The sequence below is a fragment of the Denticeps clupeoides genome, chromosome 16, assembly GCF_900700375.1.
Source record: "Denticeps clupeoides chromosome 16, fDenClu1.1, whole genome shotgun sequence".
NCBI lineage: Eukaryota > Metazoa > Chordata > Actinopteri > Clupeiformes > Denticipitidae > Denticeps > Denticeps clupeoides.
The window spans coordinates 3,548,755-3,572,544 of NC_041722.1; the positions used below are offsets into that span (position 1 = coordinate 3,548,755).

Genomic DNA, 23,790 nt, shown 5'->3' on the forward strand with positions numbered 1-23,790 from the left:
AAGTGAACACTCCTCAGTTAATTCTGACACATTAACTAAACTGTTCCTCATGAGGTATCCCATTCAGCACATGTTTTTTTTCCTAATCTGTCTCATCTCTTATTGCACTACAAATGTTAAGAAGAAGACTGCTCATACCCTGCATCAACATTTACCTTCTGTGTTAACAGGCAGCGTAGCCTTGAGACAGGACCCCAATGACAGGTGTGGGAACCGAACTCAGATAGGATAATCATAATCGTAATCATAATCGTAATCCTCCACTGAGGTGCCACTGAGCAAAGCACCGTAACTACTTTTGAACCCGAAACCCAATGAGGACAAAGGACAAACATCATACATTGTGTTAAAGAGATTTTAATTGCATTAAACTCTGTAGTAGAATTAAAGTAGCGCTTCAGGCTTCAGCCTTGCGCTCCCTGTTTTTTGCACATCAGCACACAGGTCCCATCATCCACTGCAGTGTCTTCCGGTCAGAGCTTTGGAGTCAGTTCGATTTGGCCAGCGCTCGCCCCTGTAAAGGTGGTCAGAGGATGGATGTGCACTGCAGTAGAAACAGTGAAGGTACCATGATTTTTCTAATGCAGGGTTATAAGAAGAAGAAGGCACAGAGGATTCCCAAGGTTCCATTTCTTCAAAAGTTAGTTGCATAACAGAACAGCGCTGTGGTTCCAAACTCAGATTAGTCCAGTTGACATGCACAATCATCATTTCAGGGCAGCAGACAGGGCACAACCTTTGTTACTTAAGTGGAAAAGAACTATTAAAAATAAAACCGAACACATAAATAATGTGCATTACTTCATATTAATTCAAATGTAAGAAATAAAAGAAAAAATAAGTACCGTCTTTAAAACAATTTACAAAGCTAAAAAAAAAAACCTGGCCATACAGAGAGGAAAATAAAAATGATTATTACATTTCACACCACCATCACCCTCTCATTCGCCTGAAGAGAAGGCTACATGTCTGAGACTTTGACGCTGGGTGTTTAAGAAAAAAGAAATTCAAGGGGTTCAAAGTTAAGAAATTGTCACCTCAACTACACCAAGCACCCTATACAGTCCCAAACCATCAACCTTCTATAGGATTCAAAATAAACACACACACACACATGCACGGCAAATCAACCAGCTGATTCACCAACAGTTCTGAAGAGTGCTGCCACATGCGCGACCTCATTGGGTTTGCGCTCAACCAGGAACCAGCCTGACCTTTTTGGGGGCTTTTGATTAGCTTATGGTCACCACTCTCAACTCAGCCACACCCGTAATCCTCACCGACAAAAGGCACGAACCTGATTGTTAATCGTGTAAATTAGATGGGACCCAAACCAGCAGGCCACTGGAAGAATAAGACAGGGCTGGTAGAGTTGATGAGAGGATAGAATAGAGAGGAGAAATTCTACCACAGGTTAATTTAGTCACATCGCAGTCTAAGGACGTTCATTTCTCTCATATCTCCTCAACGCTACACAGCGATAGCCATTGCATTTCACAATATAAAGGTTAAACAATAAAAACAAATCTGTATTAGCCATGGAAGTGAAGGAGTGGGGCGTTATTTCCATACGCTTTCAATTCTCCCATGCTGCCTTGGGCTAGGCGATCAGACAGTCTCATTGGCCAGAGTCTCAGTGGACAACCAGATCTTGGCTCCATTGAGGAACTTGGTGAGGGGGGTGCCCAGGATGCTGCGGCGGCACAGGTTGCCCACAGGGGAGAATGGGAAGGAGGAGCTCAGATACTCCGGGGTGGAGGCGGCCCGGTTGGGAGAGGGGGTGCACTTGAAGTACATTCTGCCGTGCTCTGGGTGTGCAGGGTTGGGGGTGGAAGCTGGGGTGCCGCCCACTCCTCCACTGGTGTTGTACTGCCTCAGCTGGTTCTGCAGCGATTCGATCTCGTCCGCCAGTAGCGAGAGCTTGTGGAAGGCGGTGATGGCGCCGCCCTGAGAGATACTAGCCTCAGGCACCCAGCGCAGAAAGTAGAGGCGCCACAGGGTCACATGAGTTGGGAGGAGTTGGGGCAAAAGCAGGCCCTGCAAGTCGGTGGGCCGAGAGAACCATTCTCGCGTGAAACGCTCGCATGGCGTCTCCGTCACCTCCCGTGCCTGCGAGAAGTCGGGACGGAGACGGGCCACCAGGGAGTTGCGCCGAGACAACGTGTCCACATCTCCCCTCAGGCCGTTCTTCAGAGCAGAGGGCACGCCCCTCACTGTAGAACTGTAGTTCCTTTGCTAAAAAGCAAGAAACAGAAGGATGAATACTTTAATTAAAAGATACTTATGGGACTAAAAACATAAAAAAAAAAAAATGAAATGTCAGGCATCAGAAAAGGCTAGTTTCACTTTACTACAGACAGTACGCAGGTACGACTTTAACCCAGTTGTTCTATAGGGTGGTAGTAGCCTAGTGGGTAACACACTCGCCTATGAACCAGAAGACCCGGGTTCGAATCCCACTTACTACCATTGTGTCCCTGAGCAAGACACTTAACCCTAAGTTGCTCCAGGGGGACTGTCCCTGTAACTACTGATTGTAAGTCGCTCTGGATAAGGGCGTCTGATAAATTCTGTAAATGTAAATGTAAATGTATACCAGTGCACTCCTACCAACACATTCTCAGGCAGGGCTACAGTCTGTAAAGGGTCTCGGTAATCTGGGTGAACATTTGGAAGTAGAACTGTACATACACAAGCGGAAAGTGTTTTTCATAAAGTGTGACATACAGGTTTGACATAAAAGTGTGAAAAAAAATAAACATGGGGAATGCTAGCAAAAGCCAAAATGACAAATTGATAGGGTAAAAAAGAAACCATTTGACTGATGTGCAATCAACATTAATTTTTAAAAAATTGCGAACAAGAATAATAATACCGAAAAAAGCCCATGCAATGAATTTAATTAGAATATTCTCCATGGGTTTCCATGGTTGATAATTGATATGATTTCTAATACAATGACATGTTCCAAACTGACCTTGGTACGTCTGAAGGTCTTCACTGTTCCATTCTGTACACAGGTGGCACCCTTGCCCACATACAGAGGGTTGTTAAACAGAGTCTGATCTTTGAGGGTGAACTGCTGGGACCAGTCCCACACCGGGGGAAACTTCAGGGCCTGTTCGTTCCCCAGTGGAATGCTCTTACTATGGACAAACTCCTGACCAGAAGAAAACAGATAGGGTTACACAAAACAGCCTACAGTTTCCAACAGATCAACTTTTCAAGGACAAACACAAAATAGTGACAGTTGCCATGACTAGAATTATGGGACTATTTGAGGAATGTTGGGTGGGTGGGTGGAGTACTGAACCGAACATTCCTTAGACTCATGTGTGGATGTCTTTAGAAAGAGCTGTGTTACACCAGTGGGTGGAAGAGCTTGGTAAGGCCGAGCTGTTCGTGAAGCTTTAGCAATGCAGCATTAAACAGACCTCCAATGCAAAAACTGTACTTGGCTGCTCACCCTGCTGTACTCGGCTCTCTGTTGTGGGCAGTTGAAGAGGAAGGTGCTGAACACAGGGATCCACATGCTGTCGCTCAACACAGTCAGGTAGGTCTCAGTGAACTCAAAGGCTGCAGGGTATTGATTCATCAGCTGCCACACACAGTCCAGGAATAGAAGGAACAGGGGAGCCTATGATAGGGAATACATTATAAAATGAAGTGTCCTGTCTTGCAACATCTCATTCTTTCACTTCTGTATTCTCACTATCTCACATACACAGACAGAAATCAACCCCACCTCCTCTTTATCATTCTTCTTGAGGTGGTTGCAGCGGTCGAGGAAGCGATGGCCAGCCATCACCCACTCCTTCTGCACCAGGGCCTGGAAACCCACCAAACTGCGACAGTGTGGGTCGAGCATGAGCTGCACCAGAGATGCCACTACACAGCACAAGTCACGGTCCTCCTCCTCTGCTCAGAACATACACAGAGCAAAAACAAGGGAAGAGGAACAGATGAGAGAGAATCTGAGTGACTGTATCCCATGACAATAAATAAGAAAATAAACATCGTAAAACACAAGTATGTATTCGGGGTCCGTAGGGAACACATTAGACAGAAGGTGTATAGAAATGCCTATATGATGTCTTTAATGATCAAGGTATGAAAAAGGAAAATAAATAAATAAATAAAAACTTAAAAAAGGAAAAAGAAAAAGTGCCTGTTTTAAGGAATACTGCTCCAGTCGTAACAAAAATTGAACGACAGCCAAAAAATCTCTTTACATAATAGGGCCTATAATATATTATATGTGTATTTGTGCTCTAGGTAATTCTTCAACAGTTGCATAATGTTTCATGGTTACATTTTGAAAACTGAATCTAATGTATGGTTAACAGGGAAAGCTAATTTGTAACTGGTCATATTCACCAAAGACAGAATGTCAGGAAAAGAGAGAAAATGCAGCATCACAAAGGAGTAGAGACACAATGGGGTGAGTCACCTTGCAGACTGACGGACACACGCTTTCCTTCCAGCATGTACACAACCTCCACTGCATGCCTTAAAAAAGCCCTGGAAGTGAACAGTGCAGGATAAACACACTCTTCCCATTAAACCAGACTTTCACACACATTAATATACAGGCAAGTCAAAGGCATTACTGTAGAAAAATACTGGAACTTAATGGCCAACTATGGGCTGTGGCAACCATCTAAATATTTGCACATACCTGACATATTCAGTCCATCGCGAGTTTTCCATGGAGGACAGCCACTTCTCCTCAGACTCCTCAAAAGGTTCTGCAAACAAACATGGATGGGTTGAGTTAAAGGTGCATTCACACAGAGCGAAAAGCAACAAACAGCACTCTTCACTAACTGCCAACTCACAACAAACCCCACAAAAGTACCACCTGACATCTGCACATTACACTATAACTAATGGATGACATACATTTAACATTCACATTTACAGCATTTATCAGATGCCCTTGTCCAGAGCAACTTACTATCAGTAGTTACATGGACAGTCCCCCTGGAGCAACCCACACCCACCCCGCCACACATACCTGACATACCTAAAACCAGCATCATACTCACCCAAATCAGGTCAATATGCAAAAGTATTCAACTAGAAATGTGAGGAATTCCCTAAAGGTTCAGCTGTTTTACTCACCTATCACGCAGCTCTGCCGTAGCTTGATGAGGGCTGCTTGGACCTCCTGTATGCTGGGCAGAGTTTTGTCCAGGTCTGAAGTCAGCACCTCACTGCGCTGTGGGTGGCTCTTGGTGATGGCACTGGAGACCCTATTTTTCATTAAAAAAAAATTTCGATCAAACTCGGGTCAGCAGTCTGGCTGGGGTTCCCCTGTTCTAGTGCTTTGTCAATGGTGACACGCATGGTCCATATAGATGATCCCAGAAAAATGCAGTTCACAAATGTATTTTTTTTAATTGTATTTGATATCTAAAGGATTAACTACTTCCCAAGTGAAAAGTTCCTCTGTGACACAGATGACATTCCAGCTCATGTTTCCTCATTTACTCGACCCACCTCTGATCCAGCTTCCTCTGTTGCTGGACATCACAGATGCTGGACATGCGTACCAGTGAACTACCATTAGAGTGATTCCAGCACCACATCTAAGTAGAAAGGACACACACACACATGATTTTAAACACAATGTCTATGAGAGACTCAAATAGACATTCAAACATAACTCCAGTAAATGTCCTGGGCCCATCTGGACATCAATAACAAATTTGTAGACTCTGCATGGGAGCAGAGCTTGTACCGTCGCAGTAAAATGGATTTATGAGGCATCCAGGGTTTCTGGCCCTGCCTTGCCAGTAGAGATATATCAGAGACACATCATGGGATGGACACTCACCGGGATGCGTTGGCCTGTGTACGAGCAGGCATACTGCTTCAGGTCCAGGTCTGCCATCGATGCTGGAACCACAAAATACTCTGGAAGGCTGTACACACACACACACACACACACACACACACACACGCACACGCACACGCACACGCACACACACGCACACACACACACAGACACACACGCACACAAAATATCCATAAACGTATTCAGTAATGAATTCTTTTCATTCAAAAATGATCAAATGAAAAGGGAAGACTGACTATCCACCTGACTATCAGATAATATGAGTAGTCCCAGGAGCTCTAAAATGGTGTCCGATTTCTCTCAAAAGTGGAACGAATCTTTGGGAATAGTTATTTTTTGCTGCTCAACTCAGCTGCACTTCACTCTGAAAACCACAGGCAGATGGTTGTCATTCTGCTGTGAGCTTCTCAGAGTCTCTTGAGAATTCTCACATCTCACTCTGGAGATGCCACTCAAAGAAGCAGGATTGAAAGCAGTAAACCTAAGTTTACAATCTCAGAATTTCTGTAGATGAGTCATACGGCTGGCGAATAAAGTTTTAATACAAGCTAGTTACATAACACTCAGTCTGTGTGAAATATTATGACACTGCTTAAGGAGTATCTGGAGATCGTACAAAACAAAAATCAACACACAGTACAGCAGCAGCAATTCTATGAGCACAATGGCATCAAGACACTCTAGAATTGCCTCATATTTACTGAATAAAAGTAAATTGAATGGACATAAGTCACTGTAATGTTTGTCTCTCAGTTGTTTGAAAGTAGATTTTAGGATCCGAAAACTTCCTTGTGTCTCTCACACACGCACACATATACACGCACCTGGGAGAAACAGTGTATCCCTCATTGATGGAGCACACTCGCCACTCCGAAGCCCCCGTGCGTTTGATCTCACGGTCCCAGTCAGAGGGACGGTCAAACAGTGGAGTCTGACACCCCCCTCCAGGATCCACACCATTAACACGTTCAACTGTGGGCAGACAAGAACACGCACAAACACGCACATACACATGAGAACTGCATTTTATGGAAATAGCAACAGTAGTTGTGTTTACCGGTCACGTGTATGAGGGACATAATTCTCTACAAAAGCAGATGTCAAGGACCAAATATCCTATTACACCATTTCGAACATGTAATAACCTTCACTGTACACACGTCAGGTCCAGACCTGCTCATCACACAACACACTGAATTCAACAACAGACAAGGAGTTCCTCTCCTAGTCGTATCATTTCATGGACTGTCACACCACAAAGGCCATTTCATATCTGGCATATCACGTAAAAAGGGGAACAATTCCAATTGTTAGTTGTACTGGGCAAACAAAAGGTAACATCAGTTCCCCATAACATATATAGAATCCAAGATGACTTCATGACAGATTGTCCCCAAATTCTTTCGTTATGCTTTCACTGTTTTGAAATAACTAAAATACCCTGAAGCTTTCAGCAAAAAGAAACCTCACCTTTCTTATACATTTTATACATTTATATCCAGAGCGACTTATAATCAGTAGTGACAGGGACAGTCCCCCATGGAGCAACTTAGGGTGAAGTGTCTTGCTCAGGGACACAATGGTAGTAAGTGGGATTTGAACCATAGGCGAGCTTGTTACCCACTAGTCTACTATATTATATATATTATAATATATAAATATTATATCTATCAAATATTATTTATATTCCTCTATTTATACTGAAATTTGTTACACCTGGTGTAATGACAATAAAGATGATCCTGATTCTGAGAAGTGTGGATCTACCACCAGAGTCTTTCTATCTGCACATGTAGTATATTGATGCACTGCAGTTTATCGAACCCACAACTATGGTTTTCTGCTTTAATGGGTGGAGGAACGAGGCATTTAATCAAATAAAGACTATTAGCTGATACCTAGCAAACACCGGTCATAGCTGTGACATCAGTGTTACATAGTGTAAGGAAAAGCTGATGTTACCTGAGGAGCCATACTGACGGCTCTGTGCAAACTCAAATCCAAACAGTAGCTGGGGGTCAGCCGGTTGAGAGTAGTGCGCAATGGCAAGACACACCTAGAGACACACACATGCAAACAAAAACAGGGAAATTGCTTTACTCCTATGGTAAAGAACAGTAACATGACTTCACAGGCACATGTGGCACACACCTGAAAAAGCCATAAAACGCAACACTCACATGTTGTCAAAGCACTAGCCTAGGCGCACACTAAGAGACCGTGAACAAAATGCCAGAAGTACAGTGTGTTTCAGGAGACACAGATGTTCACATCTTTGTATTCATTCTGGTCATATGAAAAGAGGGTAAGTCTAGGTCACTAGCTCTTCTGCAAAACCCCACGTTCATAAATAAAAAATACCCTGCATCATATTTTAAATGCGCTTAAACAATGCATTATTGTCTCGATACTTACTCTAAATGATTCTTCTGAACAGTATTTGAACTCAAAGGTCAGGGTCTGCTAGACAATTCACCAAGCCAAAAAAAAAACCGGTATAATTTCATGGCAATTTTCTCCAGCCGTCTTTCTCATTTGTTGTATGCATCTATAATCAGGTCATCGTTAACAGCCTTCCAATGTATGGGGCAGGTTGAAGGCTAGAATGAAAACCTGCAGCCTACAGTACAAACACCTCCCAGCTGAGAAACGAAATAGCTGGAATAATATTATTCTAGCACACATGGGAAACAAACTGGGACGGGCCACAGGACAAAACACACACAAAACTGTGACACCCATTCACCTTGGGTGTGACGGCACCCAAGCAAACACGTGGGTGAGGGTGGATGTGGGTGTCTGAGCTAAGTTTGCGTGTGTGTCTGCAGCTCCCAGCTCTGTAATTTCCACCGGTGTAATAAGCTATTACTGACTGCAGTCAGTCACAACATCAAGACATGGTGGTTCTGGGTTAACTCCCCATCAAGCTCATTAAACCAGAAAACATACCAGCTGGCCAAAACAGGGTTTCTTTAAGGAAATTAAATTTAAAACCACTTTCATCAAATTTAAGACACTGCATTGGGGTAGTCAACTACATTTGTAGTTGCAATGAGCCACTGCCCAGGGCAGCATCATGGGGATTGGCCAAGAAATTTCCATGGTCATTTCCATGTGCACGCTGCACTTAGTAAACCCGGAACCAGTGGATTACTGACAAATTGAAGGCTTTTTAAAATTTGATTTATTGGGTTGGCAGTATTTTAAACTCTGGATTTAAAAATGAATACTTTAGTGATATATAAGACCTTAATTTTGGGAAAAAAACAACAACTGTGGTCATGCAGACTCCTGGGACTCCTCACAATTACACCACATCACAGTCTTACACACATACACTCTGTATTCCTGTTTAAAAGGTTTATCGAGGTTTGATTTTTATTTTTTTAACAAAGTTTCCTGTTTCCGTTTTTATTATGGTAATTTGCATATTTTTCAGAATATTATGAAGAGTGATCAGATGAATTGCAAAGTCCCTCTTTGCCATGAAAATGAACTTAATAAAAAACATTTCCACTGTATTTCAGTCCTTCCACAAAAGGACCTGCTAAGATCATTTCAGTGATCCTTAACACAAGTGAGAGTGTTGAGGAGCACAAGACTGGAGATCATTCTGTCATGCTGATTGAATAGCAGACTGGATGCTTTAAAAGGAGGGTGATGCTTGAAATCATTGTTCTTCCCTCTGTTAACCATGCTTACCTGAAAGGAAACACGTGAAGTCATCACTGTGTTGCATAAAAAAGGCTTCGCAGTCAAGGATACTGCTGCTACTAAGATTGCACCTAAATAAACCATTTTTTTGGATCAAAAACGTCAAGGATAGAGTTTTAAAGAAGGCTTCAGGGAACCCAAGGAAGTCCAGCAGGACTGTAGGACCGTCTCCTAAAGATGATTCAGCATCAGGATCGGGGTGCCACCAGTGCAGAGCTTGCTCAGGAATGGCAGCAGGCAGGTGTGAGTGGATCTGCATGCACAGTGTGTCAAGAAGGGCAGCAAAGAAGCCATTTCTCTCCAAGAAAAACATCAAGGACAGAATGATAGTACAAGACATTTTCTCTTGTGATTGGGTTATCTGGAAAAATGATTATCGGGAGAAGAAAAGGTGAAAATGACTATTGGTCCTGTCTCGTGCCAAGAGTAAAGCATCCTAAGTCCATTCATGCGTGGGGGCAGGGAGTGGGCTCACTCACAATTTTGCCTAAGAATGCAGCCGTGAATAAAAAATGGTACCAAAATATCCACCTACAGCAACTTCTCCCAACCATCCAAGAACAGTTTGGTGAAGAACAATGCCTTTTCCAGCATGATGGAGCACCGTGAAATTAGGCCAAAGTGGTAACTAAGAGGCTCGGGGAAGAAAACATTGAAATTTTGGGTCCATTGCCAGGAGACTTCTGGACCTTAATCCAATTGAGAACTTGTGGTCAATACACAAACAAACAAAAACCCACAAATTCTGACAAACCCCAAGCACTGATTATGAAGGAATGGGTCATCATCAGTCAAGATTTGGCCCAGAAGTTGATTGACAGCATGTCAGGCCAAAATTGCAGAAACTATTAACTCTTTGCATAAACTTAATGTGATTGTCAATAAATGCCTTTGAAATGCTTGTAATTATACTTACACCACATTATAATTATTGTAATTTTAATACACCACAGAAACAACTGACAAAAAGATCTTAAAACACTGAAGCAGTGTTTTAAGAGTATGTGTTTCATTTTAAAAACTTTTGGGCATGACTGTGTGTGTGTGTGTGTGTGTGTGTGTGTGTGTGTGTGTGTGTGTGTATATGACACTTCCCCTACTTGCAGAATAATGATTAGCACAATGGAGCACTGAGCACACGGACCCAGAGCCAGACGTGTGCTGAAAGATCAGAGACTATTCGAACCTCAATGGCTTTTTTGTTCCTCATGTGCTTGACTTGCTCCCTCAGTCCCGTCCCGTCCACTCCTCTCACCCTCTACCCCCATTTACTCCTCCGATCCTTTTCTCAGCTCCTCCTCCCCCCACCTTCTATTTTCCAGTGTCAAAAGAATAAAGCCAGGAACAGGTAACTGGCAGCTCCAAACTTTGTCCACGCAACAGGGAACCGCTGTCTCGGCTTCCTGCTTAAGAGTTAAGAGGGAAACCTGCCCTTTCCTCTTCACAACGTAAACAGACAAGCCCGGGAAAAACTGCACGGTGACGCACCAGTGATGACTAACGGTCATCTGCCGCCGGCTAAAAAGACCTTTCATCCTCGCGCCTATCTTTCATTCCAAAAGTGTGGAATAAGCCTTCACAAATGGAATTTGTTGCCAGGAGACATAAGTCAGGTCCCAACTTGTGGAATGCTCACTTTACGCCACTTCCAGGTTGACAAGGAAACGGCCGCTGTTGTTTGGCAACAGGACAGGCATGCGGCTCAGTCGGAGTCACAGAATTTTTAGTCTCTACAATCAGACACAAGAAGTATGCTCCTCGCAATGTTGTGCTCCAACAGTTCTGATCAAAATAGATTGTTTGTCCAGACAATTGCCTATAGCAATTAGACTATGTTAAAAGGGCAAAATAACTCATGGATGGAAAAACTAATTTAATTTAAGGTGATTTAAAAAGTATTTCAAATGACTGGTTATTCATAAAACAGAGAAATAAAAGGAAACAGAAACATGCAGACAGAGTTTAATCCCACACAAAGGAGAACAGAAGAGTTGCAGCAACTAAGAATAGTGGGAGAGCAGCCTATAGAAGTGAGCGGGCATTCGCAGAAATGACGTCATCAATACCATTCACCATCCACAATATTTGGCACAGACAGGAAGTACAACCCGCAGTTTTCCAGAAAAAATTTAATTAACCCACTGGTTCAGTGTCTTGCATGACAGACATTTTTATTTTGTTTTTATATCCGACCACCAAGCAACTGCAATGCTTTGCACGTTTTCAATCCATGACGGTCAGCTGAGGTTTTTTTTTTTTTTTTTAAACGGGTGTGAGTGGAAATGCAGGACCATAGAGAGGCTGGGGGAACTAGTATTTATGTTAAATAATCTCACAAAGTGAAATTTTCATAGTAGGGGACCTTTAAAGATTGTGTTTCTTTCTTGTTTGATCGATTTATTTTGTAAATTCTTTGTGCCTTTCTCTCTCCCTTACTCTACACAAATGAGACAAAGTGGGTTTTTGAGGGGTCGTACCTTCTTCGCACTCTCTGGTCCAGCCTCGTCGAATCTGAAGCGCACAATTCGAAAGTCCTTACAATAGAGGATGAGCTCAGTGGGGTTAAACTTAAGCTTCTGATTGGAGCCCAGAACCTTCTGCTTTCCCTTGGCATCATTAACTGAGAGGTAGGGCAGAGGAAGAGCATAATGTGAATCAATTACAAAACATGAAAAGAACATGACACAAAATGCATACAAATTGGTATTAAAAATATCAATTATTATTTGTGCTAGTCAAGTAGCTGGTCTAACAGTTGACTGAAGCATGGCATCACATGACAGAAAAGAGGAAGACAAACCAGCCTTGACCTGGCTTCTGCCTCCTCCTAGGGCACCTAAAGTGAAACTTCTGCAAGACCTTACCAGAAAACCAGTTTCAGCTCTACTTTCATGACATTCAACCACAAACATGCTTTAAATATAAAACAGAGAAGTAAAAAATGTCCTGAACATTAACATGTTTCTCCTTTCACACACAAATACATTTGAACTCACACTATGGACGGTGATTGCCAGTAGTTAACTTTATGAATCTGTATTGAACAGAAGTTAAAAAATCTCAAGTACAACCATTTTGAGCAGCATTAAAATACAGTGCACCACTGCAGGTACCACAGTTTGAGAACCAATGGTATACAGGCATTCAATTGCAAACTGTTAACATGAAGTGATTAATTTACACACACATGCAGCCTAATTACTCACTGCAATGGATGATGGCATAAAATTTAACCAAAAAAGATGGTCAAACACAGCTATTACAGTTTATTTATTCTGATTATCTGGAATAATAATGAAGTTAATTTGATCATGTAAGCAATTTTATCCATGAATTAATGGGACATTAATGCCCATGTAAATGCAGGCTTTGCCTCTGGTAAAATTTCAAAAACACATTTGTTATGGTGATAACACTACGACTCTTCTAGCACACGGACCCACAAGCAGACAGTGATGAGAAAGAGCTCACTGTGTCTCTGCCAAGCCCGGTCCCTTGCATAATGGACTTTTGTTTGAGGCTCACAAAATGGGGTGGGGGGTTGGGGGGACAAGAGAGCCAGACACACACAGAGAGAGAAACGGCCTCATGCTCTATCAGTTCAACACAACAGATCTATGCCTGGCAGGCTCGCGCAGCAGAGAGTGAATGCAATGATCTAACACAAACACGATTAATCCCAGCCAGGCTTTCACAGGCTGACTGGTGACCTCATCGACAGAGATGCTAAAAACAGATCAACTGGCCATAAAGGCACCCACCACCTCTCAACCAGGGTGTATCTGGCATATTAGGAATCGGTATCTAACAAACTATGCAATAGGCGTGTGTGACATATTTTAGAAGCAGGAGATCTGTCTTTTAAAAGCATTTCCAGAATTCAGTAGATTGTGTACCATACCTATACAGTAGAGACAGGGCCAATCTCCTTACCTGTTACCACCTGGTCCACACATGCCAAGGGAATATCATGCTCTCCCAGCAGATGGTGGACATACTGGAACTTCTGCAAAAAAAAAAAAATTCAAATCATGGCACCTTAAATGCACCAACAGCCGTTTTCTGAGGCTTTACACTTTTTTTTTTTTTTTTTACAGCATTACATCTAATGCCCGCTGATACATGATAAATGATACAATATGAAAACCAAATAATAAGGTGAACAGGATTTAAACATGTGCCTTCTGAACTCCAACAAGGGAATTCAGAGACCCTGGACTCATAAAGCAAAGTATATGAGCAGCAGGAATAGTTTAGCCATACTTTAAGTGTCTCATATGATGATTAACAGAGCACAGATCCCATGACATAGGGAGAGCATGGTTACAACACAAATACATCAGGACAGGTCCTACTCTCCTTACCTCAGAATCAGATGTGTAAATACTGAAAACCCAAGACTTCTGGAAAGACCATTTCATCTGGTCTCTTTTTTCCCCCCAATTTTTAAAAATTTCCTTTGGTTCCAAGTAAATTATCCATGTAAATAATCCATTAAATGTTCATTCTCTTCTCATTCCCCTTGGCCTCTATTCATGTATTCATGTTAAAAAAAAATCATCAGGAATGCTCATTTACCTCAAATGAATAGGACAGTGGTGGCCTAGCAGCTAAGGAAGTCGACTCATTACCAAAAGGTTGTGGGTTCAAAACAGTCAAGGTGCCACTGAGGCACCACTGATCAAGGAACCGTCCCCACACACTGCTTCCTGGTCACCTTTCTTGGCTGCCCATTGCTCACTGAGGGGATGGGTTACATGCAGAGGACACGTTTTGTTCTGTGCACTGTGTGCTGTGCATGGACAAAACAAATCATTATAATTTAAATAAAAACTACTGTGCCTAATTTCGAGTTTTTTTTTGTGCCTAAATACAGCACTACATTAAAACCTTTTTTTAAAAAAACGGCACTTTAATGTAAAATCAAAATGATTTTAAGAAATAAATAGATCAAACAAGAAATACATACAATCTTTAAGGATTGTTTGCCCATGTGACATATTGACGAATAAGTTTTCAATTCCTCGAAGGCAATTTTCATGACCATATGTTCTCTGAAATTTCAGTGCAAATGTGAGGTCACAAAAACTAAAATTTACCAGAAAATTGTTAAACAAAAAATGGCAGTCACACAGCTGTGGAGGTGTGGACTATGGAAGCAACGCACAAAGCACCACGGGACGTGGTTCACAACGTTAAGCCAGCAAAGATACTATAGACCTGCGCTAGTTTGAAATTCAAAACTTTTCCAGGAATTTAATGACCCTAAACTCTGTATATAAAAATATAATTATAAAAAATAATTACACCCTAGCTAAAAGGGTAGGTATTTTCTCCTCTTCAACATACACATAACTACCAAGTAGATCTTTATGGTTTAATCCTGAAGACGGCATAGACTTTGAGCATGTACACCGCTTCAAAAATACAATGTAAAATGTCAAGCAACACACGTGATGAAAAGCAGAGATTAATAAATAACAAAGAGCAGGTTCTTCCTACAACACAAGTCAACAAGGTATCAGTTTTCAACTGACCTTCCAGACCAACAAGAAAAAATATATCTTTCAATGTAAATACTGTGCGTGAAGATGTGTGAAAAACTTCACAAAGATGCACAGCTTCCAAGGATAATAATTTAGTAATTGAACAACTACAAAAAAAAAAAAAGGTATTTTAAAGCCTACCAGGTCAAGTAAAATTTTCTCTGTGATCAATGTGAAAAACACATACCCTTTAGGGACAGTTATTATGCAACATGCCTGCACAGAAGACAGGCCTATAACCACACCTTTAAACTGTAAAGAGTTTACTGAGAGAATGCACAAGCCTCTTCATAACAAGTTTGCAACGGGTTTTCCAAACCTCTCATTATATTCCATTAGAACAGTCATATATTTAAAGCACAAGAGTAAACGGCTTAAGATCTACAGGAACCATGCTGATTGCATGTAGCTCTACCTCTATAAACACTTCAGCTCAGGAAGTCCCTGAGAGGATCGCCGCAGCATGAGTTAGGCCTCAGAGGGGGATGGTGAGCTGTGGGAGGTAGCCTTGAGATGCTCAGATACTAAATCTCATTAGATCGTGGCAAGATATACATTTCCTCCTTTGTACGGGGGCCCACACTGACTGCTGTCTTCCTGTTAATGACAGCGACTGTGCAGGGGTCTGTTTTGAACCAGTGAACGTCTGAATAATTGTTTTAATGGTGTCATTGCCCTTTCCACCCCTCAACCCTCACTAGTGATAGGCTCAGAAGCAAAAACTAACCAAATCTTATGTGACACCATTCCATGACAACAGATCAAGCTTAAAATCAGGAGTAGAAAGAAAAATTCCTGCATGGAAATACAGCACTGTACACACCTTGCTTCAATAATGACTTTATTTGATATAATAACATTAAAAATATTGCTATAGCTAGAGTTCATATTACAATAACATCCTCTTACATGGAGGAATGAATGACAGACCACGTCACCCGATCCTGTGACTTAATCACTTCTGAATTAGCTTAAAGCAGCAGTTCCTGTTCCTGTAAGACCCTACTGGAAAGTTTTCATTCCATGCTTGTATGCTGATTCTAAAAAAAAAAAAAATGGTTGGAACGAAAGCCTTGCGGTAGTTTGAATTTGAACCATTTCTAATTAGAGAGATACTTCAGTGATCCTGTAGAGTTGCAAATCGATTAAACAATCATGCAGTCTTGCCAATCATCTGCAGCTCTGCAGGCTGCTTGGCCCCTGCACGGACAGCAGGGCGGGGAAAAGAGTGGCATACCTGCTGGGGAATGGAATTGTGGGTAATAAAGGAGATCTTGAAGTTGGTGCAGATCAGCTTCCCCCAGAGATCGTCCTGGCTGCTCTCTGCAGCAATGCACTTCCTCACGAAGTTCGCCTCGTTCACCACGATTTCCCCTGCGAAGCGGCAAACAGGAAGTCAGATTAAGTATGACCAAAGCATCATTAATAACAAAAGAAAATATTAAAGACTGAAGGCGGATGTGTAGGAGAAACGGTTTTTGAAGCCAGCATGTATGATTTTGGGGGAAACAAAGCAGAGAACCTGTGGGTTGAGCTCCGACGCATTCTGAATAATGTTACCAAAATGCTGAGTCACGACCGTTTCCTGGCAGAAGCTCCGCAGAAAATGTGATGTGCAAAATTCAGAGAAAGTGTCATGGCACATGCCTGATGCCAAGCACACAAACGAAAAGGGTGCAGGGGCGGTAGTGGCCTAATGGTTTGGACACTCGCCTATGAACCAGAAGATCACAAATTCACAGGGTTAAACCCCATGTACCTGCATTGCGCATCTGCTAAATGGCAGAAATGTAAATATCACAGAAACTGTCGTCAGTTGCATTCTAACTCAGTCATGACACTTTTTCATGGTGTCACTGTGTGCTGTGCTGCAGTGTATCAATATGACAATCACTTCCCTTTCACTGATGAGTCCTCACAGATGAAGATCCTCAATGCCTGACAACGTCTACACTTTCAGTACCAAAAGGGCATTTATTGACCATCAGCCCATAATGAAGAAACGCATGCACAGAGTGGCCACACTGCATAATAATGTACTGCAGACACCAGCCGGCAGGGTGTGAAAGGCAGATTGTGAAGAGGTGTTTGGAGAAGCAGGCTCTTTGCCATCCATGGCATCTACTTCCCTGATCTGGCGGGTGTTCCTACACTCCTCCTCTTCATGTTGCTACACGCCACTCTCACCACCTCGCTGGATGATTAGTAGATTTCTCACTTGGAGAAATGTTGCAAATTGGATGAGAAAAGTTAAGCCCCATGTCCATGAAATGGAGCCACAGCCTGATAATGGACAACGTTCCTTGGTCGACCCAATTAGAAGAAATGGCCTGTGGTGCAGACCAAATGGCAGGATGGCATAAAAATATTTAATGATTTTTTTTCCTCTCTCTATGACATTCCCTTTCACTGATACTTCAGCATTGAGAAGTCAACGGGAAAAGATGAATCTCTGGTTAAGTACAGGTGCTGGTTGTGCCATTGAGGTTCCCTCGTGCTTTGTGGCACATCACAAATGTGTGTACTCACCATTGTCCCTTGTGTCCAGCCTGTGGACAGTTGTTGAGGGAAATGAGAAATACCAGAGCTTTGTCTACAGGGAGGAACACCCCACTGAAGATTTCCTGGGTTCCTGTTTTAGTCTTACAGGGCAAATGCCTAACCTGTCAGCGCCTGAACAAACTGTCGGGCACTTAAAATAAATAATAAAAAAAAAACAAGATGAGCCAACGTGTAACTCTAGAACAGAAAACACATGCGCAGTGCTGTAGACCCAGAGTAAATAACAGTCACTGGACCTTTAACAGCTGGGATTACTTAGGTTGGTATTTTTCATGAGGTGTGTGTGTGTGTGTGTGTGTGTGTGTGTGTGTGTGTGTGTGTGTGTGTGTGTGTGTGTGTGTGTGTGAAAAAGAGAGAGTGCTGCGGAGGCAGAACCGGCTTGGCTAGAGGTTACTACAGGGCAAGGGTGGGGTCAGGTCAAGGTAGGCATGTCTGATCATTTCAAACAGTCCCCACTTCTATCCTGGTTGTGCAGATCATGCCAAGGAGCATCTCAAATCTCACGTCAAAAGTGGAAAGACTCTCATAGTATTTCAGAAGGAGCCTAAAGCCACTTAAATTTTAGATGGGATACAAATGAAAAGATACAGAGTAAAGTTGAAATGAAATTAAAGTATGTTTTTTTGCCATAAAAGAATGCTGTTTTTAGCGTGCTGTTTTTAGCTTTTAGCACTCTAAACATCTGTTATATGTATTACTGTTATTACCACATACAGAGAAGGTGTCGTCTCCAAAGCCCTTGTCTCTGGCGGGGTCAGGACCACGTGGCTTCTGTAAGCTCCCTGTGTGTTGGACTGGGAGTGTGTGTCCTTCAGGGATTAATGAGCTCCCGGCTGCCATAACGCTTGAGCCAGCAGGTCTTTGTCATCCTTACACACACAAATTCCATAAAGCCAGTGTGTGTGTGTCATAAATTATACATTATGTGACAGAGAGAAATATTATACATACATACACCGACAGATCCCTTAACTGGTCAGCCCTTGTGTATATCTGTAATTCTGCTCGCTTCTATCCATCTAAAGCCAATATATAGAGCAGAGGGCTTACCTGTGTCATTCTAGCATCAATGCGATCCGGGAAATGGTTTATTTAGTGTCGTGCCTGCTGGTGCCCACGTCAGAACATACAGTGTTCGTGAACACACCATCTACTTCTGCATTATTTTAAAGTCGCCAATTCCCCCTTTTGATAGCAGGAGGAAAATGCCTTGGCTGCTTCAAACATCACAAAACAGAAAATAACTGAGAAACACTGGACTAGAGAAAACGAGCTCAGTTATGACAGTACAAAAAAAATGGCTACATACTCAAAAGTCTCACCCCAAACTGGGAAACACCTGACGAGGCCCAGTACTGCTACTATATCACTTTAATGTAGGTTGGAAAGGACTGCTTTTGGAAGAACAAGTATTACCCACACACCAATTTACCTAAAAATAACAGCACGTCAGGCTTTTGAGTAAATCATGTGATTGGCCAGCAGCTTTATTTCCTACACATTGCTTCCTGTGTCAGCAGCTAAAGGCTCGGTGCACAGTGCCTCAGAGGACTGCAGACTGGACGGGAGAAAATGAAGCAGAACAGGCAATGTCCTTCTGCAACATGCAGGCAGAATTTCAATGTTTGGTATTCAGTGTGCTTATGGGGAGGAAAGAAAATCAGAAAAAAAAGACCAAACCAGCATCCAGCAGCACAGCAGGGGGTTCTCTTATGAAAGTCAGCAGAGAAATCCTGCTTTGGAAAATACTCTATTCAGGTCATTGGTTTATGAGGACTGGGTCTAGGAGTTTCTGTGCTGCATGGTGATGGGGGCTGGAGGGTTTAGGAAACGGCCTAATGTGCAAAACATCACATGGCTCACTGAGCGGCCATTACAGCCCATCAATAGGAAACCAAGGCATTAACACCAAACTACTGTGTCATTACAGATTCAGTGGTGTCAGTGGGTATCCACTCTCTCCACCTGGCAATACACGGCTATGCTTACATACACCTCACCATCTCCCTTTTGAGAGTCCTGGGTGCTTCTGCGGCATCAGCAGGTAGAAGTAGATTGTGTGATGTGGAAAGCAGCAATTCTGCCAAAAGCTCCTACATATGCTAAAGATAGTCGAGATTATCATAAAACAACAGAGAATAAACAGAGCAATATTAGAGCAAAGTTGGAGGAGCTAAGAAGAACAGGATCAGATTGTACAAGAAAAAATATGAATGATGCAAAGCACAAAAATAACAATTAAATAAACTAGAATGAAGACCAAGCACTTTTGTATGGTTCTGTGTGAGACAGGCTTGTTCTGTTATGTACCATCATACATAAACAGCCTCTCAATGGACATAGATGAACTTCAAGGAGTGGTGCCAGAATTGAGCACGGGCTTTAGCACATTTGCTATGTCTGAGCAGGATGTCCATGATCTAAAAATTTCTCTGGTGCTATTTAAGGTCTGAAGAACCTGAGCATCATGCTGTTTTGGTATGTAAATGAATCCTTGAAACCTTGAACAGGTACCTATATATATATATATATATATACACATACACTGTGTGTGTGTGTGTGTGTGTCAGGTTTTAGAAATGTATAAAAAGAAAGAATCTTTAATCACATATAGTACTATAGCCTTGGGTTTCCCCTAACCCTAACCTAACCTGTAACCTGTAAAAGGTTCCGCTGGGTATAAACCAGACACAAGGGTGCTTGGGAACAGGTCTAGAAAACACAGTCTCTGAATGTGTGGCGGACAGCAGGACGATGAGCTCAGTATCTCCTTTACAACCCACAAAACAAAAATAAAAGAAAAAGAAATGATAGGAGCCTTTAAGTGCCACTTTTACCGACTCATACTGCAAAAGCATGAACAGTATGGAATATATATATATATAAATAGAGAGAGAGAGAGAGAGAGAGTTCAAAGGAGGATTTTTCTTTTTCATCCTCCGTCCACAAAAAAATAAAAGTAAATGCAGGCAGTCTATTTTTGTAACAGGGGAGGTCCACCTCCTTGGTCTTAATTATATGGAGGAACGCCTCAGTGCCTCTGTCTCAATTGTGTGGTGCAAAATCAAGTAGGAACAGCGCAAGAGTGTATTTCTAAGAAACTGATGGCACTAAAGATAAACAAAAAATCCAACTGAAATAATGTCTAAACACAACATTAGCATATAAACATTGGTGAATGAGTTGGTTTTTACTTCTGTAGGGGTTATTAAAATTATTAAACATTAAGAGTCTTGCTCAGGGACACAATGGTAGTTTTCTGGTTCAACCACCCATTTAAACGTTTCCCTTGTCACGCATTCTGAGAAACACACTCTATGCAAGGTGTATTTCTTCAAGCGCTCTGAAGCTGTATCTAATCCAAATTTATAGAAGAGGTCTGAGAATTCACCCTGTCGCCGGAGACCCTGTTTGCACAGCTTTCCTACTAGTTGACACATTAGCAATTGAAAAACTCAGAGAACGTACAAAATTATGCATGCAATTCACATTCATAAAAATAATAGAATAATAGAACTGACACTGTGCGTCTGCCACTAGACTGATTCCAACATAACACCAACTTTACATCAGATAGAATGGACATATGCCAAAATTATGCAACAAGTAACTGAATCACGCTCACTTCAAAAGCAGGACAACTTACCCTTCACTACAACAGTTTTTAGCCAACCATGCCAAAAAATACCAGAGGAGACTATTTGTGACAGTATGGAAAGTATTTCGCAACACAAAACAAGTCCCAATACAGCGAAGAAGCATTGCTAAAGTTAAACACACATAAACAAGATTTTTTGGTATGCATTTAGTGTGTTTTAATTTTAAGAGTAAATGCCCTTAAATTATTCCTGTCATGTAAAATTTAATGGCTGTACACATAGCCTTTTTTTACATTTATTGTACCACTTTTCTACAATTGAGCCGCCATAATTCCTACTTCTGCATGCAACTGCCTGTTAAGTTGGTAGAGAGGGCAGGCAGGAAGCCGCCTGGATTTAGAACCTGGGGATAAAGCTGACTAACCATTTTCAAGAGACAAGACAAATAATGCACTTCAGACAAAGCGAGGAAACTGAAAAAAGCCCTAATTCCAACCTAAAGGCTGACATCAGTTACCTTAAAATGATCAATATATCTAATGCAATAATAATCTTGAATTATTTTGAACATTTGGAGTCAAATTTACTCCATGTATGCAGTCAAACAGGGAACAGTCCGTCTTCGTGAAATGAGATACGCGTCTAACCAAAATCTGAGATCTGCAGCCTGAAGCTGAGCATTAAAAATTCATTCCATTCAGCGGGAAAGCTACTGTCGAATGTTCATGACTGACTAACAGCATCAGAGAAATTAAAACCGACGTCCGCTTTCGAAAGATTAAAAAATATGAAAAATCCAGACGTTCTATTCTAAACGGTGTACGAGAGAACGCGAGTGAAAGATCAACAGGTCACTCCGCTGGACGTCTCGCATTTCTCAGAAATGCAGCAGAAATCTGCTGAACGGCGTGCAGAAAAAGGAACGTTTTATAAAGAGCTGCAGGCCAAGGTCAGGGCAAAAACGCGCTTGACTGTTTAGCAAACACACAACAGGGCTGTGATGGCAGCCGCAGATAAAAGAAGCGCAAGCAGCAATTTAAAACCCTACCTGGGAGCAGCTTGGCTTCCAACTTGCGGATGGTCAGATGGGGACTCTTCTTCAACTCGGTCTGAGGACGACAAGATCAAGTCACATCTTTACCTGTTCTTTACATTACGGCCAGCAATAACCTAGGGTAAAGATAAACTCGACATCGGGAAGTTTAAATTGTGATAATGCAACATGATAAACGAAGGGGAGGGGGGGGAGAAATACTTACCTGCACGGGAGGAAGGTAGGACTTAAAGGTCGGCTTCATTGCTTTCACAGAAAACATGCTAAGCCCCACGGTGTCCGATGAGACGACCCTCTCGCTATATAACTACAACAGTAAAAAAAAAAAAAAAATTGGAATAAATGTCTTTCTAATTTTCACTACGGAGTTGACTGGTTAGATCCGAACCTTGAGTTCGATCCGGCGAGACCTCAAGCTGCATCAATCCCATAGTCAAGAGTTAAAAATTCTTCATCAGAGCAGCTTCGGCGCCCACCGCACAGAGTTTGCTTCTCTCCTGGCCGTTTTTCCCTTTTCCTCCCGGCTGGTTACGGCATGAATAAGCGCGACAGCCCCGCTGCTGACAGACGCAGCTTAACTTCACTGAGGTAACTTAGCGGACGTCGCCTAGCTAGGCAGTTCGGCCGCTCTGCAGACCCCCTATTAAACAGCTTCTCCAGCACATTCGGCAAAAGGGAACTGGGAGTCCGTTCCGAAAACAGGCGCAGAGCCGCTCAGTCCGCGAGGCTTTGTGGCCGAGTAAACGGTGCCCGTTAGGGCTGTGGACAAGCGCCGAGCTGCACACTTACAGCAGCGTCGCAGCCATATTTACAGGGGGGAGGAGCCGACGCCGTCGACGCGCCCTGGCGCTCCGCCCTCAGCAGCGGCGCGGTTGGCATGGAGACCGGCGGCTTCACATAACGAGGTTCACAGATTATAAACACTGGACGTCGCGTCCAGTCTGTCCAGCCTGCCGCTTTTTTGGACTTGGGTTCCAAGCTCATTCGTCCACGCTTCTCTGACGGTGTGAGCGAAGATGCGGGACTTTTGCGCCGCGTACGGCTGTAATAACGAAGGATCAAGGATAAGAATGTTACTTTATCATCTTGCGTTCGACAAACGCGATTTTGCATTTTGCCTTCGACAAATAACATTTGACCGGAGAATCTGTCTTCCCGCCCCCACCACATAGGAAAGGCACAGATTCTGTTCTCACACCTCGATATATATTGCAGTTCTTGACAAATCTATATGACTCTGTTATAGTTATTTATATGCTTCTGTTATAGTTATTTTTTCCAAGTAAGCAGGTAAATGGGTGTTCATCTTTGTTAAATGTAAAAAATTTCCTTGTATTTTCCTTGTCTGAAAAATGTATTGTGTACAGTTCATTGTCAGTAGTTGATTCTCCATTCATTTATTCGCGGCTCCGTCGTAAATACATGTTTGACATTTGAAATGAACCAAGACAATGA

At 42.4% G+C, this 23,790-nt stretch overlaps 1 protein-coding gene across 3 annotated transcripts; it reads right to left on the reverse strand.

Moving 5' to 3' along the window:
- Positions 1–339: 339 nt before the first annotated feature.
- mtmr10 (myotubularin related protein 10) lies at positions 340–23,141 on the reverse strand. Of its 3 annotated transcripts, none has more exons than XM_028956457.1 (17): positions 22,724–23,141; positions 22,541–22,642; positions 22,330–22,390; positions 16,358–16,494; positions 13,508–13,580; positions 12,052–12,194; positions 7,823–7,916; positions 6,685–6,832; positions 5,840–5,927; positions 5,503–5,591; positions 5,125–5,255; positions 4,679–4,748; positions 4,451–4,521; positions 3,746–3,918; positions 3,467–3,637; positions 2,978–3,160; positions 340–2,235 (listed from the first exon to the last, which is right to left on the reverse strand). In XM_028956457.1, the coding sequence occupies exons 2-17, from the start codon at positions 22,595–22,597 to the stop codon at positions 1,609–1,611; spliced, it is 2,316 nt and encodes a 771-aa protein (XP_028812290.1). In that variant the 5' UTR covers positions 22,598–22,642; positions 22,724–23,141; the 3' UTR covers positions 340–1,608. The 3 variants fall into 3 exon arrangements, with proteins under 3 accessions (XP_028812290.1, XP_028812288.1, XP_028812289.1); XM_028956455.1 differs by lacking the exons at positions 22,330–22,390; positions 22,541–22,642; positions 22,724–23,141 and adding exons at positions 18,390–18,551; positions 18,733–18,789; positions 18,823–21,449; XM_028956456.1 differs by lacking the exons at positions 22,330–22,390; positions 22,541–22,642; positions 22,724–23,141 and adding an exon at positions 18,390–18,683.
- Positions 23,142–23,790: the final 649 nt, after the last annotated feature.